Raw genomic sequence first — 19228 nt, forward strand, 5'->3', positions numbered from 1 at the left:
TGGGGTCAAAGCAACACTCACAACACGCTGGAGGAACTCAGCAGATCGGGCAGCATCCGTGGAAACGATCAGTCAACGTCTCGGGCCGGAGTTGTGAGTGTCAGTATAGATAAGTTGGGCTGAAGGCCAGACTGCATGCTGGCTAACTCTATGATTCTATAAGTTCAGACAGAGTGGACAGCCAGAGGCTTCAGTTGTGCCAGATCATCACTCAGGCAAAGAAGAAGGGAATTTGAATCTTGATCTCTCTTAAGTTATTTAGGAGGGGAAATGAAATAGTCTTCCACTGGAGAGCTTTTGATTATTTTGCTAAGGACTTCGGTTAACAACGGAGTTGTTTTGTGAAGAGCAAACAGAAGTTGGTCAGTAGACAAGGGCCTTGCTGGTGGTGGCCATGATCGGACAATGAATTGAAACAGGAAAGGAAGCTGGAGATCTTGGCAGACACCGTCTTGCGCAGTTCAGCTCTTTGCTGAAGCTGTCTGGCCCAGGGTTACAGCAACTTTCCATTGCTGCAGCTGGTTCGAGCGGGAGCAGGCGAATGATGGTGGTGTCCCAGTTAGCCTTCCAGCCTCAAAGAGTGACCATTATCTTTGACAGAGGTCTGTACCCAAAGGGTATGGGGTGGGGTGCACGGTGGTGAGAGCTGCAATATTGCTTCTCAGAAGATGCAGACATCCACAGCTGCCAGCAGATAATTACCCAATTCTAAAAAAGATATGATCCGCCACCTTTTGCAGGGTGACCCGGCGAGGGCTGTAGGCTCAAAGATGGTAACTTTGTTTTATTGTTAGCGAGGATATTACCTTGGCTGGTGACTGGAGCGAGCGAACTCTCCTCCCCTTCTTTCTATTAGCATGCAAACTCGCTACCACGCATTCCCAAGTGTGGAGCTCAGGAGGATTTCAGTTTATCATTACATCCAGGAACTCCCTATCGAGAGGTCTGCCCCAAGCAGTGGTGGCAGAAACTGAGGGGGACAGTAGGATCTTGCAGAGCTCAATGTGCTGCATCACTAATCTGCATTATTGCCTTATCCTGTTTCATTACATTTTATCCTGTTTAATGTATTTATCCTGTTCAAGTTGCTCGTCACATGACCGGCAACAATGAATATAGAATTTAGTCAGGTTCTATAAACAAATAAACATTTATTAAACTCAGCTCAAAATTAGTAAAATGATAAACAAATGAAAAACCTTAACCGGAACTAAACTGCTATGCGGCCATTTAATAAACCGCCACTCTACTAGTTCTTAAAGCGATAAATGCGAAAACAGTTCTTAAAGTGGTAAATTCAAAAACAGTTCTTAGAAAGGTAAATTCGAAAGTCCAAGAGATTTATACAGTCAATTAGGAGAGACCTTCCTGAAGTAAAGAATTCCTCGAAGACACAGTGTCACTGCCGATCCCAGCCGGATCCTGGCCTTGTTCGCAGGATTCACGACGACGGAAATAAAATGGTTTAAAGGTACTGACCTTTCCCTCTGGATACTAGAGACTGCACAGCCTTTTCTGATGCTTTTAGCAGAGGCTATCTCATGCAGATCACTCTTTCTTGAACGAATTCAATAATGGTGGATCCTTTCAACCGTCGAACGACTCTTTCAGGTTCCCGTCTTCACTGTCCAATACTACGGAAAAGGTACATCAACAAATCTGGCAGCTATTGGTTAAACTGCCAGCCCAACACGTTTGTACCTTACAATAGAACGTAAAACTCCGTTTTAAATTAAAATGCGTCATAAGGCAAATATGCAGCGGAGCGGAATATCTGGCTAACGCTCTAACTGGAAAACTAACTGCGTCACCAGGGGTCTACCCTTATATACCTGGTGAGAACAGGTCATCACATGACCTCACATCGGCGGGAAAATTACATCAGGTGACCTCCGCGAGATCATTACATCATCCTCATAAGAGGGTCAAAAGATATCCGTGAGGTATGTGACACTCTTTACTCAGACTGCATTCTAAAATGAAACTAGGAGAGTGGATATCATAAGCAGGATTCCACACGTCCACCTCATATTTGGTTTTAGGTACAGCCTTGGCTGGATGAAGTTTGCTGTCCATTCAGGCGATCTTTCCATGCGTCCTCCTTTCCATTCCTACATTTCTTAAGGGGCTCACCAGTCTCCCATCTCCACACCCGACACAGTGAAATCAACACCAGTTCACCCTCAGAGACGTGCGGCCAAGCCCAGCCCTGTTTCCCGGTGATGATGCCGGATCACTTCCCACGGTCACCCTCGGCTCAGCTTGGAGCCAGGACGAGTAAGCAACATCCCAGCTGAGATGAAGTAATCTGCCTCACAAAGCCCGTGGCCTTAGCTGAGCAGATATTTTGACAACATAAGAGAGAGTCAAGGCTGCTGGTGAACTGTTGGCCTAGAATACGTGGGCTGAAATAGGAGAAGGTTGAAATTTTGCTGCTTGTGTTTGAAGTTCTAGTTTTGAAATTCAGTTCTCCACATTCCCACCTCCTTCCAGTGAGGGTACATTAAAGGTTATTTGATAGAAGAGGATGGATAGAAAAAAGACAATCTACATAATTAGATAAAAGCTTTGTGCTAGGCCATTTGTGTTGTTCGAGAGAACCTCTTGACACAGAGGTCTGAGGTAGTCACCATTTCCGCTACAAATAGCTGCTAAGGCTCGGGTGCTTGAAAGTTTGATTGAGACTGGTGGTCCTTCGTTGTCTTTCTTTCTGTACCAACAGTGTGACTAAACTGGCTCAACCTACTGTCCAGAACACTTTCGGCCTCTCAGATGCTCCACAGTGAGTCCGAGCCCAGCTCCATTTGCTTTGTCTGGTCGGACAGGAGCTGCAGCTGGACACGCTTCCCATCTGGAATGTCGGAATTGTTTGTGAATTCCCACATCCTTCAGGTGGAGCTTCATATCCTGTATGTCCAGTATCTCCTACCAAGAGGAAGAAACATAGCCTGATTACTATTCACCTTTGTCGCCAAAGCAGGTGGCATCTAAACGAAGCGGGGGGAAGCTTTTCCTTCCAAAATTTTAAAACTCTGGTGGCAAAGTGGGTTTGAGAGAATCTGCAGTGGTGGTGGAAGTTACTTTGAAGAGATCTTGTGCTAAGGCTACCCTTTTCTTGAGCCTATGTAATGAAATAGAAAAAGAAACCACGGGCAGGACTATAGAACCGAGAGTCATCAAAAATCAACACAACTACAAATGCTGGAAACACTCAGAAAGTCAGGCAGCGTCTGTGGAGAGAGAAATGGTTAATGTTTCAGATCAATATTTTGTCGTTACGAATGCATAAAAATGACTGAGTACATGGGTCTTGTGTCCTGTTTCATTTGCAGAGTGAAGCATTTCAAAAGCAGTTCAGAAGTGAGGAGTCTGGTATTGAGGATACTGAGGTGAGTGGTTCACAGTTCCCTGTAATAAGTGTCCATTCTGTGATCAGAATAATTATGCAGTGGATGTGCAGGGAATCCAGCGCCAGCGTTTGCAGCTTTCTTCATCCCTGGCGACGGTATTTCACTGGGTGTGATGGAATGGTCTGTACTGAGCCAGTGGAGGGAATATGGCGAGTAGTGATGGGTGGGTTAGAGTCTCGTATTGGGCTGTGAGGTAGGTCATAGGGTAGGAGTTTGGGGCTGTGGGGTCTGGAGACAAAGACGGGTTTGGGATGGTTTCAGTGGATTGTTTTTGGGAAGGTTTGGGATGGTTTGAGTGGATTGTTTTTGGGAAGGTTTGGGATGGTTCGGTGGATTGTTTTTGGGAAAGTTTGGGATGGTTTGAGTGGATTGTTTTTGGGAAGGTTTGGGATGGTTCGGTGGATTGTTTTTGGGAAGGTTTGGGATGGTTTGAGTGGATTGTTTTTGGGAAGGTTTGGGATGGTTTCAATGGATTGTTTTTGGGAAGGTTTGGGATGGTTTGAGTGGATTGTTTTTGGGAAGGTTTGGGATGGTTTGAGTGGATTGTTTTTGGGAAAGTTTGGGATGGTTTCAATGGATTGTTTTTGGGAAGGTTTGGGATGGTTTCAGTGGATTGTTTTTGGGAAGGTTTGGGATGGTTTGAGTGGATTGTTTTTGGGAAGGTTTGGGATGGTTTGAGTGGATTGTTTTTGGGAAAGTTTGGGATGGTTTCAATGGATTGTTTTTGGGAAGGTTTGGGATGGTTTGAGTGGATTGTTTTTGGGAAGGTTTGGGATGGTTTGAGTGGATTGTTTTTGGGAAGGTTTGGGATGGTTTGAGTGGATTGTTTTTGGGAAAGTTTGGGATGGTTTCAATGGATTGTTTTTGGGAAGGTTTGGGATGGTTTCAGTGGATTGTTTTTGGGAAGGTTTGGGATGGTTTGAGTGGATTGTTTTTGGGAAGGTTTGGGATGGTTTCAGTGGATTGTTTTTGGGAAGGTTTGGGATGGTTTCGGTGGATTGTTTTATGGATAGTTTGGGGATGGTTTCAGTGACCTGACTTGGTAGTGATGGGAGGAAAATCTACCTTTAGGTGGCACAGTGGTACAGCTGGTAGTTCCAGTGCCTCACGGTGTTGGAGACTTTGGTTCAATCCTGACCTCTGTGTGGAGATTGCATCTTCTCCCTGTGACCAGATGTACTTTTTCCAGCTGCGTTGCTCTCGTTTCCCTCATACCCCCACGTGCTGATTGTTACGTTACCTTGCCCACAGTGTGTGGGTGGGGGGTGGAGGTAGAACCTACAAGGGGGAGGGTTAGTGAGAATGTGGGGAGAATGAAATGAGAATTATTAGGATTATTGCAAATGTGGTGATTGGTGCAGACTCTGGGCCAAAAGACCTGACTCAAAGCAGTATCCCTCTATAAAACAGAACTGCGATTTCGTAGTGAAGAATGACTGTGATGAGAAACTAGATGGTTCAAGGTTGCAGGGTGGTTGAAGATGTGCAGTAAGTTCTCAGGTTGAGCAGCCATTTCTTTCAAAGCAAATAATTCTTAAGGCGACATGCACACGAAATGCTGGAGGAACTCAGCAGGTCAGGCAGCACTTATTGAAAAGGATATAGTCGATCAGGCCGAAATCCTTCATTTCCATAGATGCTGCCTGGCCTGCTCAGTTCCTCCAGCGTTTTGTGTGTGTTACTGATAAAAAGGTGTGGCCTTGTGGGCAGATTTGAGGGGAACTTTGGCTAGCAGGTTTGTTGAACAAATGTACTCAGTGTCAGACTGTATGAGCCCTTGGGCCAGTTGGTAAATGTGGGACTGGTGGAGAGAGCAGATGGGGGCTTTGATCGACATTTGTCAGCAGAGGAAGAATGTCAGGAGCAGCATTGTATCCTGGAATAGTCTTTTATTTCATTGAGCTATGGGCGGAATAGGCTCTCCCGGCCCTTTGAACTGCACCACCCAGCAATCCCCTGATTTAATCCTAGCCCAATCACAGGACAGTTTACAATGACCAATTAACCTACCAACTGGTACGTCTTTGGACTGTGGGAGGAAACTGGAGCACCCGGAGGAAACCCATGCAGTCATAGGGAGAATGTACAAAGTCCTTACAGGCAAAGACTGGAGGGAGGGGATTTTGCAAAGAAGGATGGTTAAAGTCTGAACCAGAATAATTAGAATAATTTTTCAGGTGAGTTTTTGTGGGATTCACCAAATGTACAAGCTTTACCATGCGGGTATTTTGTTGAGGGATTGGATTTTAGCACCTTAAGGGATTGGCTATTGCTATTCAATTTGTAAGTCCAAATGATTAAATAGAAAAATAAATTGCAAGCGCAGCCTTTAAGTGTTGTATGAATTATGTAAATATGCAAAATTATTTTTCATTATCACAATCACTTTCTCCTGTGTGGAACCTCAAACCATGGTAAAAGGCAAGAAGTGAAGAATCTGATTTTGAAGTTAATCCATTTGATTCCACTGAGGTAGGCAAACTTTTTCCTGCTCTGTCTGCCTTTTCTGATGTTTCAGTGCAACACAATGTGCTGGAGGAACTCAGCAGGTCAGGTAGCTTTGATGGAGATGAACAAACAGTCGATGTTTCGGGCCGAGTCTCTTCATCAGGACTTTGTGACCAGCTGAGTTCCTCCAGCATTCTGTGTGTGTTCCAGCATCTGCAGAATCTCCTGTGTTGCTACAGTCTGGTTGCAATTTTTGTTCTTTCTAACCTATGATCTATACTGATTGTTCTGGTCTATTTTCTAAGTTCTTCCTTCAGCACTGCCTGGCTGATTCAGTCATTTTAATTAATCAACTGGAAATCTGTCTGGTTGTAAAACACGCATCAAATGCTGAAATGTTAGTGCTGAGATACGTGTGCCTTTCATAGCCAGGTGTAATAAGGGTTAGGATCTGAAACAACTTGCTGGAGTTAAGATCTGTGTCAGCTATGAATACCTCAGGACACTGAGTACTTCATACAAACTACATTGTTAAACAAGCTAATTCTGTACTGTCTGGGATGCCACCTTGGTTGGCATTTAGAGGCCAAAATGGAAGAGAAGATTTGTCTATTGGTGATACCAGCCACCTGTTTCGGAGGGGTGAAAAATGTTTAATTCTCCACCTTAAAGGGAACAGAACAATTAGTGAGTAATTTTTTCAGTTAAGTTAATGTGGAACTTACCAAATGTTAAAGATTTATCTTTGCAATATGTGTTTGAAAGTGTGGGAATAGTTTCTCTTTGGACTGCATTTGAAGGTGTGAGCTTGTGGGGGGGGGGGGGGTGCAGTTATTGAGGCCCTGAAATCATGAGGTAATGTTATCCATTTTGGGAGCCAGGGTTGTGAGATAGCAAACAGAAGCAGATAAGTCTGTTGAACAGTTCTCACTTGCCCCAGCGTTGAAATGTTTCTACAACCAATGATCTCACTTTAAGGACTCTTTACCTCATTATCTCATGTTCTCCTTATTTATTGCTATTTATTAATATTTGCATTTGCACAGTTTGTTGTCTTCTGCACTCTGATCTTTCACTGATCTTTTACTATTCTATAGGTTTGCTGAGTATGCCCACAGGAAAATGAATCTCAGGGTTGTATATGGTGATAGATTTGTACTTTGATAATAGATTTACTTTGAAGTTTAAACGAGTGATTAGAATCTTACAACAAAGAACATGACACACTCACCTTCTGTTTCTTTGCTAAACAATGATCCACTGTAGAGGACAGTGAGCGAAGTTGAAGAGGCGGTGTCCGCTGGTCCTCTCAGGGTGAGTAGATTTCATTTTTACGTCGCGTGTTTCTGCTTTCCATCCAATGTCACTTGACTGTTTTCTTCTGAACTCCTTTCTCCTTCGCATTTAGTCATTAGATATTTTATACAGAGTTGCTATCTTCCATTTTGTCCAAAAATCAGTGTTTCTGTTGACAGACAATAGACTTGTAAAACGTGCTTCTGAAAAAAATCCAGTTTTTCCTTGGATTTACATCATAGTACGAAAGAAAACTTTGGGAATCACTGTGATGAGGTGGCAGGTGCGGAGGGAGAAATAAGACTGTGTTTCAGGTTTTTCGCTTCTACCATAACTGATGGGTCGTATGTGCTGTACAATATTAATGCTTCAATCAGATCTTCTATCCACTTGTAAAATGCTCAGCCATTTCTCAGTGGAGAGCCATCGCCCACCCCATGTCTCCCAATGATCCTTTGGTCTCAGTATCTGAAGATGACGTGCAGGCTGCCTTCAGGAGACTGAATCCAAGGAAAGCATCCGGTCTGGGCGGAGTACCTGGCCGAGTACTGAAGATCTGTGCTGAGCAGCTGGCTGGTGTGTTCAGATATCTTCATCCTCTCACTCTGGCAGTGTGTGGTACCCACCTGCTTCAAGCAGGCTTCAACCATACCAGTGCCAAAGAAGAGTGTGGTAACCTGTCTAAACGACTATCGCCCAGTGGCACTGACATCCACAGTGATGAAATGTTTTGATAGGCTGGTGTTGAAGCTTATCAGCTCCTGTCTGTGTGGTGACTTGGATTCACTGCAGTTCAGCAACCAGAGCAACAGGACCACAGCAGATGTTATCTCGTTGGCTTTTCACACAACCCTGGAACATCAGGATGCTCTTTATCGGTTACAGCTCAGCATTTACCACCATCGTCTCCTCAAAACTAATCAGTAAACTCCAAGACCTGGGCCTCAATACCCCCTTGAGCAATTGGACCCTGGATTTCCTCACTTGTAGACCCCAGTCAGTTCAGATTGGCAAAAACATCTCCTCCACAATCTCCATCAGCACAGAAGCACCACAGAGCTGTGAACTTAGCCCTTTGCTCTACTCTGTTCACACCTATGACTGTGGCTAAGTACAGCTCCAATACCATATACAAGTTTGCTGATGACGTCACTGTTGTGGACTGTATCAAAGGGGGTAATGAATTGGCATATAGGAAGGGAGATTGAAAGTTTGGCTGAGTGGTGTAATAACAACAACCTCTCACTCAATGTCAATAAGACCAAGGAACAAGGAAAAAACCTGTCCTGCACATCTCCTTTCAACTTACCCCACCTCACTTTCAATGCCTGTAGTACTTTTGACATTTCCACGCTGGGGAAAAAAAAGATTCTGAATGTCTATCCTATCTGTCACTTCTCATGATCTTACTAATTCCTATCATGCCTGCCCTCAGGCTCTGCTGCTCAAAAGAAAGCACTTAAATTTCTCCTCTTCTTGTCGCTCGGACCCTCTAGGTATCACCTTGAAAACCTCTTCTGTCCCCTTTGGAGTTTGCCCATTCTCCCTGTGACTGTGTGTGTTTCTCCCAGGTGTTCTAGTTTTCTTCTACATCCTGAAGATGTGTGTGTTGGTTGGTTAATTGTGCGGGTGAATGGTGGGGTCTGGGGCCATTTAATTAATCGTGTGGGTGAGTGGTGTGGTCTGGGGGCATTTAATTGATTGTGTGGGTCAGTGGTGGGGTCTGGGAGCAGTTGATGGTGATAAAATGGAATCCCTGTATTTGGACGGTGGCTGGTCCACAAGAAGCCTTGTCCCTGTCCCTCTCTTCCACTGGAAAGCCTTGTCTCCGTGTTCCGTAAACCATATGATATCCTTCCTTTCTCCCTCTGGAAAACCTTGTCTCCATGTTCCATAAATCATCTGATATTTTTCCTCCCTTCCACACATTGTAACAAGTCCTGTGGCCCACCATGTGCTGAACTAATTAAACTAGTAATTAAATGCCCAACTAAAATGAATCCCTTCAGCCTACACAATGTCCATTTTCTTCATGTTCCTCTCTTCGAGCCGCTTGCATGTCGCTGTGATAAGTAACTCCACCACTGCTAGCACAGGCAGCCGATTCCAGCCACCCACCACTCGCTCTCTGTGTAAACCACACCTCCTTTGAACGTCCCCTCTCACCTGAAGCACGCCCTGGATTTGTCTGTCATGTTGGTGTTGATGTCAATGCAATTCCTTGTTATTCCTTCCTTAGGATTTTCAGATAGCTATAGTCAAGTCATCCAGCGTTGCTACTTGTGAGTTCTGCAAGCAACTCCGACTGCCATTCCCAAACCCCCTTCAGCTGGAGCTGACCAGTCCGGAAAAGGTAAAAGAACTGTGATGGTGATGGATGTAACTCTTCCAACCTGACACGGATCTCCTACTTCTGACATTTTTCTTGTTTGGGACTTGCATCCTCATTTTCATAGTCTGGGAACACTAAACCTTGTCTTTTTTGTAATGATTCTGCGCACAGCTCTTCTGTTGCGATATGAGCTGGGAGCTGTACCAGCAAATCTTGAGGAACCAGGAGGAGAATCCGGATTATGAGGCGTCAGTTTCTGATCAGGATGGATTCCACCCAACCGAGCTGGAGGTTGAAGAAGCATTGAAGAAGCTAGCAGAGAGGTAGGGGAACAGTGTCAGGCACCCACCAAGAAGCTAGATCATGGTTGTTTGAAGAATTTCTGGTTTGCATCACTAGACACAGTTATAGCCACCCCTTGAAGGCTATGACTGTACTTCCCGATGCAAACCAAAGAAATTCCTGCAGTTCTTCAAGCATCAAAATGATTTTCTGGAAATTGCTCTAACGTTATTCAACATTGAGGAAAGACAGATTTTGCATTTATATTGGATTTTTTATGATGTTCCAGATAACCTCTTTACTGACCATTGCAGACTAAAAAAATGCAGCAGCAAAAAAAGTTTGCAAACCTTCAAGCAGCACACATAAAAGTTGCTGGTGAACACAGCAGGCCAGGTAGCATCTCTAGGAAGAGGTACAGTCGACGTTTCAGGCCGAGACCCTTCGTCAGGACTAACTGAAAGAAGAGCTACTAAGAGATTTGAAAGTGGGGGGGGGGGAGGGGGAGATCCAAAATGATAGGAGAAGACAGGAGGGGGAGGGATGGAGCCAAGAGCTGGACAGGTGATTGGCAAAAGGGATACGAGAGGATCATGGGACAGGAGGCCCAGGGAGAAGGAAAAGGGGGAGGGGGGGAAAACCCAGAGGATGGCAAGGTGTATAGTCAGAGGGACAGAGGGAGAAAAAGGAGAGTGAGAGAAAGAATGTGTGTATATAAATAAATAACGGATGGGGTACGAGGGGGAGGTGGGGCATTAGCAGAAGTTAGAGAAGTCAATGTTCATGCCATCAGGTTGGAGGCTACCCAGACGGAATATAAGGTGTTGTTCCTCCAACCTGAGTGTGGCTTCATCTTGACAGTAGAGGAGGCCGTGGATAGACATATCAGGATGGGAATGGGACATGGAATTAAAATGTGTGGCCACTGGGAGATCCTGCTTTCTCTGGCGGACAGAGCGTAGGTGTTCAGCAAAACGATCTCCCAGTCTGCGCTGGGTCTCGCCAATATATAGAAGGCCACATCAGGAGCACCAGACGCAGTATACCACCCCAGCCGACTCACAGGTGAAGTGTCGCCTCACCTGGAAGGACTGTCTGGGACCCTGAATGGTGGTGAGGGAGGAAGTGTAAGGGCATGTGTAGCACTTGTTCCACTTACAAGGATAAGTGCCGGGAGGGAGTTCAGTGGGGAGGGATGGGGGAAACAAATGGACAAGGGAGTCGCGTAGGGAGCGATCCCTGTGGAAAGCAGAGAAAGCAGGGAGGGTAAGATGTGCTTAGTGGTGGGATCCCATTGGAGGTGGTGGAAGTTACGGAGAATTATATGTTGGACCCGGAGGCTGGTAGGGTGGTAGGTGAGGACAAGGGGAACCCTATTCCTAGTGGGGTGGCGGGAGGATGGGGTGAGAGCAGATGTGCGTGAAATGGGGGATATGCGTTTGAGAGCAGAGTTGATGGTGGAGGAAGGGAAGCCCCTTTCTTTAAAAAAGGACATCTCCTTCCTCCTGGAATGAAAAGCCTCAACCTGAGAGCAGATACGGCGGAGACGGAGGAAGGGGATGGCATTTCTGCAAGAGACAGGGTGAGAAGAGGAATAGTCCAGATAGCTGTGAGAGTCAGTAGGCTTATAGTAGACATCAGTAGATAAGCTGTCTCCAGAGATAGAGACAGAAAGATCTAGAAAGAGGAGGGAGGTGTCAGAAATGGACCAGGTAAACTTGAGGGCAGGGTGAAATATGGAGGCAAAGTTAATAAAGTCAACGAGTTCTGCATGCGTGCAGGAAGCAACGCCAATGCAGTCGTCGATGTAGCGAAGGAAAAGTGGGGGACAGATACCAGAATAGGTTTGGAACATGGATTGTTCCACAAAGCCAACAAAAAGGCAGGCATAGCTAGGACCCATACGGGTGCCCATGGCTACACCTTTAGTTTGGAGGAAGTGGGAGGAGCCAAAGGAGAAATTATTAAGAGTAAGGACTAATTCCGCTAGACGGAGCAGAGTGGTGGTAGAGAGGAACTGACTAGGTCTGGAATCAAAAAAGAAGCGTAGAGCTTTGAGACCTTCCTGATGGGGGATGGAAGTATATAGCGACTGGACATCCATGGTGAAAATAAAGTGGTGGGGTCCAGGGAACTTAAAGCCTCCGGGTCCAACATATAATTCTCTGTATAGCCTCCGGGTCCAACATTAATTCTCTGTAACTTCCGCCACCTCCAACGGGATCCCACCACTAAGCACATCTTTCCCTCTCCTCCCCTCTGCTTTCCACAGGGATCGCCCCCTACACGACTCCTTTGTCCATTCATTCCTCCCATCCCTTTCCACCAATCTCCCTCCTGACACTCATCCTGGTAAACGGAACAAGTGCTACACATGCCCTTACACTTCCTCCCTCACCACCATTCAGGGCCCCAGACAGTCCTTCCAGGTGAGGCAACACTTCACCTGTGAGTCAGCTGGGGTGATATACTGCGTCCGGTGCTCCCGATGCGGCCTTGTGTATATTGACGAGACCCGACGCAGGCTGGGAGACCATTTCACTGAACACCTATGCTCTGTCCGCCAGAGAAAGCAGGATCTCCCAGTGGCCACACATTTTAATTCCACATCCAATTCCCATTCTGACATGTCTATCCACGGCCTCCTCTACTGTCAAGATGAAGCCACACTCAGGTTGGAGAAACAACACCTTATATTCCGTCTGGGTAGCCTCCAACCTGATGGCATGAACATCGACTTCTCTAACTTCCGTTAATGTCCCACCACCCCCTCGTACCCCATCCGTTATTTATTTTTTCTTTTTTATTATTATTATATGTATGTGTGTATGATATATATATATACACGTATATTCTCTCTCTCCTTTTTCTCCCTCTGTCCCTCTCACTATACTCCTTGCCCATCCTCTGGGTTTTTCCCCCCCTCTCCCCCTTTTCCATCTCCCTGGGCCTCCTGTCCCATGATCCTCTCATATCCGTTTTACCAATCAACTTTCCAGCTCTTGGCTCCATCTCTCCCCCCTCCTGTCTTCTCCCATTATTTTGGATCTCCCCCTCTGCCTCCCCCTTTCAAATCTCTTACTATCTCTTCTTTCAGTTAGTCCTGACGAAGGGTCTCGGCCTGAAACATCGACTGTACCTCTTCCTAGAGATGCTGCCTGGCCTGCTGCGTTCACCAGCAACTTTTATGTGCGTTGCTTGAAATTCCAGCATCTGCAGATTTCCTCGTGTTTGCAGGCTTCATGTGGGGAATTAATTTATTTATTAATTATTGAGATACAGAGCAGAATCACCCCCTCCAGCCCTTCGAACCACGTCCTCCGGCAATCACCCAGTTTACCCCTAGCCTAATCACAGGACAATTTACAATGACCAATTAACCTATAAACCGGTACGTCTTGGACTGTGGGAGGAAACCGGAGCACCCGGAGGAAACCCACGCAGTCACGGGGAGAACGTACAAACTCCTTACAGGGAGTGGCGGGGTTTGAACCCGGGTGGCCTGCACTGTAAAACGTTGTGTTGACTGCTACGCTGTCGTGCCGTGTACTGGATTATTTGTCCGTTCATCAAGAAGACAATGGAATGGCTGCGCCTTTCAGGTGCTGCCATAGAATCCTTCAGGTTCAATTAACGGAGCAAATGAGACACTGGATCAACATCTCGTCCCCAGAACAATGTGCGCAACAGTGTAACAGTCACCGGTACTCTCCTGATGTCTCTTGTGCAGGTCGAAACCAGAATCTTCTGACATGAGGATGTGTGGATAGGATTAGGTGAGAGTGGTTCACGTGATGCTGAACAGTAATGACTGAATGGCTGGCTTCTGTGATGTAAATTTATGTCCTTTCTGTACATTCCATATGGCAACAAACTCTATTGGTAACACTCACAACATGCTGGAGGAACTCAGCAGGTCGGGCAGCATCCATGGAAAACATCGACCGATCTTTTCCACAGATGCAGCCCGACCTGCTGAGTTCCTCCAGCATGTTGTGAGTGTTGCTTTGACCCCAGCACCTGCAGATTATTTTGTGCTCTTTATTGGTGTTTGAAATGTATTTCATTCTTGTTCTCACTTCGGTTATTTGGTCCCATCGCCCCAAGTTACTGTCACTGAATCCCACCTGCTTTTCTGTCCCGGTTTGTCTCTGAGGCTTCCTCCTCCTTTATGCTCAGACCGCACTCCTGACTGGAGCTCCTATAATACGCTCCTGCTGCCTTTCTGTCGATCCTTGGCAGAGTCTTCAGCTTCCTCTGCCTACCGGCCGTCTCATCCCTCCGTCTGTATTCCCCTGAAGCTCCTCATACCCAGCCTGTGACTAGTTGTATGGGTTGAGGCGCCTCGATGGTTGGGGTTGACCATTGATATGTGTCCTAGTCCTAGCTCCCTATGCAACACGCAAGCCGGGGCAGTGTGATATGGCGAGCAAGCTGTTGCCCGAGCAGCAGGCTGCTCCTCTCCGTGCAGCTGATGAACCTGATGGAGCAGCAGGAACCGATACGGTTTGCTCCCAGCAGCGTCACAGGAGCTGCCAGTCAGCATCAAACTCAGTGTAGGACTGCCTCAGAGACTCCAGCCCCTCCGGGTTTACTCCCGGAGCCTTCCCCACACGTGGGTAGAGCTGCAAGGCCGCGGAGGTTTGAGATCGGAGTTTTCCTTCTCATAGATGAGCTGCCGACCCCGGCTGACGAGCCCCATCTGCCCGAAGAGACTGGTTTTAAGGCACCAGTAACCCACCTTTGCCCCTTCTCCTATCAGGAGAAGTGGTTCCACTGGGCTTAGTAGCTTAACCACCCGTGGAGGCCAGGAGTTGTCGGGGGCTATTTGAGGCGCGCATCATTTAACAGGTAGTGGGAGCTCGTCCCCATCACCACCCCCGGCTATAAGAACCTAAAGGAATAATATGTACTTTGTGTATCATCAGCAAATTTGGATATAGTACCCATGGTTCCCACTTCCCAAGAGCACCCCCATGACTCCCAGCTCCCCAACCAAAGAGCACAACATTTATTTCTACTATTTTCTATCATAAACCAGCTGTCAATCCACACCAATATATTATTTCCAAGTCTGTGCCTTAATTTTCTTTGATAGGCTGATATGTAACACCATATTGAAGACCTTATTAAAGTCTGGATACACAACTGCCTGTCTACTTGTCAGACAGTAGATGTTTCTAAACAGAATATATTGACAATGTCCACGTTGAATCTTAGACACACAAGAAACTGTAGATGCTGGGGGATCTCAGTGGGCCTTTCTGAAGGAAAATGGACAGGTTTAACACTTTGGGTCTAGATGAAGGGCTTCAACCCTAAATATTGAAACTAATTTGGGAGGGGGATGGGAAACAGAGTGACAGGGCTGAGTATTGGGCAGGTGGTTATCACCTGGATGCAGTGTGTAGTGAGGCTGTGGGGAAGCACAGGCGGGTGATAGGACAGTGGCATGAGCTAAAGTGTAACAGGGAGCCAAGATCAAAAAGGGCGATGAATACAGGGCTGAAGGTGTTGTATTTGAATGGACGCTTTATAAGGAATAAGGTGGATCATTGATTCCCAGTGGGGGGTTATGTGTCCTAAGGAGGCGTTAGGTAAGATAGAAGTCGGCGGGGGGCATTAAGTGGCACCCTAACTTGAGACACGAGATCTGACCGACTGTGTCAACTCGCTGCCGTTGTCAACATCCAATAGGCATTCCAAGTTTGTGTTCAATTTTTATTCTAATTTAGCCCTGTTAATGATGGATAAATAAGTACAGCACAATCCCTGAATCTGAAGGCAGTGAAGCCTTGAATTCTGTTCCTGCTAAGAAACAGAAATTACAGGAAGTGCACCAATACAAAGTTACACACCCAGAGTATGGTCTTATTCCATTCCCGTCAGATCAGCAACACCCTACGAGTCTCATTTGTAATACTGTACTGTCTAATGAGGCCATGAAATCATCAAGATTGCAGGAACACTTCGTAAAAGACACTGAAAAGGCTACTTATGGTATTACTCAGTTCCAGAAGATGACAGAAGCATTTGAAAAGCGTTCTACAGTCAAGTCATTTGCCAAGAAAGCTAAAAGTGAGCTTGATAGAGGCCTCATTGCTTCTGATAACATTTCCGGAAAGCTAGCAAAGTGTGGATCAGAAGTGCTCACCACTGTTCTCAAAATGGATGCCAGTGTTTTAAAGTTAATTCCTCTGAGTAATAACTGCAGCTCGTTGTATTGACGAAAGGAGGAGGAGGAGAAGATGGCGGCGTGACGCAGCGCGCGCGGCCACTCCGGTGGTGATGTCTGTTATTTGTCAAGTTGGGGACTGTGCACAATTCTGATTTGATGGAGACAGACCTGAGAATACAGAGGAACATCTGGAGAAACTTCTGAAATGCCTGCTTCGCTGCTGCTGTTACTGTGTGGTCCGGAATCTCCGGAGGAGAAGGCCTCGAATACTTGGCTTTGCATGTTTCGGCAGCCGGGACGATGTTGAAGGCGCTCGGCAGAGGATGGCGCTCGGGAGCCTGTATCGGAGGGGCTGGCCGGAGGCTCGAAGTTTCCGGAAGGACGGACCCAGTGTCGGCTGTTGTCGGCTGCTTCCAATGCAGTGGCAGTTGTTAGCGCTTGGAGGTTTATGGCGGGGTGTTTCTTCCTTTGCCGCTTGCTACCGGGGACTCGGGAGTCAATTGACTCGGGACTTTGAGACTTTTTTTTTACCGTGCCCATGGTCTGTTCTTTATCAAATTATGGTATTGCTTTGCACTGCTGTAACTATATGTTATAATTATGTGGTTCTGTCAGTGTTAGTCTTTGGTTTGTCCTGTTTCTGTATGATATCACTCTGGAGGAACATTGTATCATTTCTTAATGCATGCATGCGTTTCTAAATGACAATAAAGGAGGACTGAGTGTTCTCATAATCTAAATCAGCGAAGACATTGAGTATCAACTCTGCACAGAGCTGCAGAAAACAGAATTTGGGATACAGCTAGATGAGTCAACTGTGCGAGACAACAAGGCATTGCTAATGGCATATGTATGGTTTATCAAAAATGGAAAAGTTTATGAAGAGATTCTCTTTTGTAAAAAGTTAAAATCAAATATCAACAGAGAGTTTAATCTACGAAGAGCTGGAAATGTATATTGAGGATAAAAGTATTTTGATTAGGAACACAATTTCTTGTGGAATAGATAGAGCACCATATATGACAGGTTGCCATGCCAGTTCAGTGGCATTTATGACAACAGAAATTCCATGTCTGTTTGCAATCCATTGTGTAATTCATCATCAACATCTTGCAGCCAAAAACCTCAGCCAGCGACCTTTTTCAAGCGTGACTCTTGTAATATCTGTGATCAACAAAATTAAAGCTCATCCATTAAATAGCAGAATATTTCACCAGTTATGCCAAGTTAATGATGGAGAGTTTGAACCCTTGCTTCTTCACACTGAAATGTGTCGGCTGTCAAAAGGCTATTGCTTAAAATGATTCCTTGATCTTTTTGACACCGTTGTTGAATTTTTGTTCAAAAGTCAAGAAGAGCTTGGGAAACAAGATTGAACTTCTCAGCTGAGATGTGGCATACCAAGCCGATCTGTATGACAAAATGAACATTCTAAATATGAACAAGAGGAAATCTGCAGATGCTGAAAATCTGACCAACACACACAAAATCATTTTTTCTGGAATATCTGGAAAATGTTTTTTCGTATATATAAAGAGTAAAAGGAGATGAGGGTGATAATGGACTGCTGGCAAATGATGCTGGAGAGTCAGTATTGGAGGACAAAGAAATAGCAGAGGAACTTAGTAAGTATTTTGCATCAGTCTTCATTGCAGAAGGCACGAGCAGAATGCCAGAAATGCGAGAATGTCAGGGGACAGGAGTGAGTGTAGTTGCTATTACTAGGGAGAAGGTACTTGGGAAGCTGAAAGGTCTGAAGGTAAATAAGTCACCTGGACCAGATGGATTACACTCCAGGGTTCTGAAGGAAGTAGCTGAAGAGATTGTGGAGGCGTTAGTAATGCTCTTGCAAGAATCAGTAGATTCTGGAATGGTTCCTGAGGACTGGACAGTTGAAAATATCACTCTACTTTTTACGAAATCATCAAGGAAGTTGAGTGGGTGTTCAGCGCCATCTTCCAGCCTCTTGCTCACGGCTACTGGAGGGAGGTGTCTGTGTGTGACAGTCTCTCTCTCCCCCTCCCTCTCCCTCCCCCTCCCCCCCCAACTGCTCCTGTAGGAAGGTCCCTGCATTCAAATGGTCTCTCTCTCACCCTCAATGCTGTCGGAGGATGGTGCGAAGCTCTGGGTCTGCGATTTGTGGTTTAGGCTCTGAAGTTCACATTATGATGTGTTTCTGGTTTCAGTTGCTCCTTTTTTTGTTGTTATTTTGAGTGATTTTGCAGATACTAAGTGCTGAGCTGAACTGAATATGCCTGACCCTTTCCATTTTGTGTTTTATATTCTGTGTTTTTCATTTTTTTTTTCCGTTAGTGCCATTTGTTTTTTTGCACATGGGGTGGGGGGAGTTTGATGTTTTTCTTTGAATGGGTTCTTTTGTTTTCTGTTTCGTGGCAGTCTGTGCAGAAGATGAATCTCGGGTAGAAGGAAGGAAATTACAGGCCAGTTACTCTGATTTCAGTGCTTGAGAAGATGTTGGAGTCTATAAGTGAGGATGAGGTTGCGGGGTCCTTGTAGGCAAATAATAAAATAGGCCAAAGTCAGCATGGCTTCCTCAGGGGGAAGTCTTGCCTGACAAATCTGTTGGAATTCTTTGAGGAAATAACAAGCAGAATAGACAAAGGAGAGTCGGTGGATGTTGTGTACTTGGATTTTCAGAGAGTCTTTGACTTAACAAAAGAAGAGCCCATGGCATTACAGGAAAGATACTGGCATGGGTAGAAAAGTGGCTAACTGGCAAGAGGCCTTTTCTGTTTAGATACCTGTGACCAGGGGTGTTCCGCAGGGGTTGGTGTTGGGACTGCTTCTTTTCACGTTGTATGTCATGATTTGGATGAAGGAATTGATGGTTTTGTGACCCAGTTTGAGGATGATGCAAAGATAGATGGAGGGATAGCTGGTGTTGAGGGAGCAGGGAATGTGCAGAAGGACTTGGACAGATTGGAGGAATGGGTGAAGAAGTGGCAGGTGGAATATAATACAGGGAAGGCATAAAGACACAGACTATTTTCTAAATGGGGAGGAAAAATTCAAGATTCAGAGGTGCAGAGGAACTTGGGAGTCCTCAAGTTAGCTTGCAGATTGTGTCAGTGGTAAGGAAGGCAAGTGCAACGTTAGCAATCATTTCGAAAGGGCTAGAATACAAAAGCAACAATGTAATGCTGAGGCTTGATAAGACAGGAGTTAGACTGCACTTGTATTGTGAGCAGTTTTGGGCCCCTTATCTAAGAAAAGAGGGCATCCAGAGGAGGCTCATGAGAATAATCCTGGGAATTAACATGA

The 19228-nt window shown here is 45.7% G+C and overlaps 1 protein-coding gene across 3 annotated transcripts in view; it reads left to right on the forward strand.

Moving 5' to 3' along the window:
- The window catches only part of LOC140199837 (glutamate-rich protein 6-like), an 87746-nt gene that overhangs the window by 40935 nt on the left and 27583 nt on the right, over nt 1-19228 (forward strand). For 2 of the 3 annotated variants that reach the window (XM_072262343.1, XM_072262341.1), the window contains exons 4-8: nt 3333-3389; nt 5832-5882; nt 7125-7172; nt 9394-9507; nt 9658-9809. In XM_072262343.1, the coding sequence (XP_072118444.1) occupies nt 3333-3389; nt 5832-5882; nt 7125-7172; nt 9394-9507; nt 9658-9809 (422 nt within the window). The remainder of the gene's footprint in view (nt 1-3332; nt 3390-5831; nt 5883-7124; nt 7173-9393; nt 9508-9657; nt 9810-19228) is intronic. The other variant, XM_072262342.1, reaches the window with a different exon arrangement.

Source organism: Mobula birostris, chromosome 6 (assembly GCF_030028105.1).
Source record: "Mobula birostris isolate sMobBir1 chromosome 6, sMobBir1.hap1, whole genome shotgun sequence".
Taxonomy (NCBI): Eukaryota; Metazoa; Chordata; class Chondrichthyes; order Myliobatiformes; family Myliobatidae; genus Mobula; species Mobula birostris.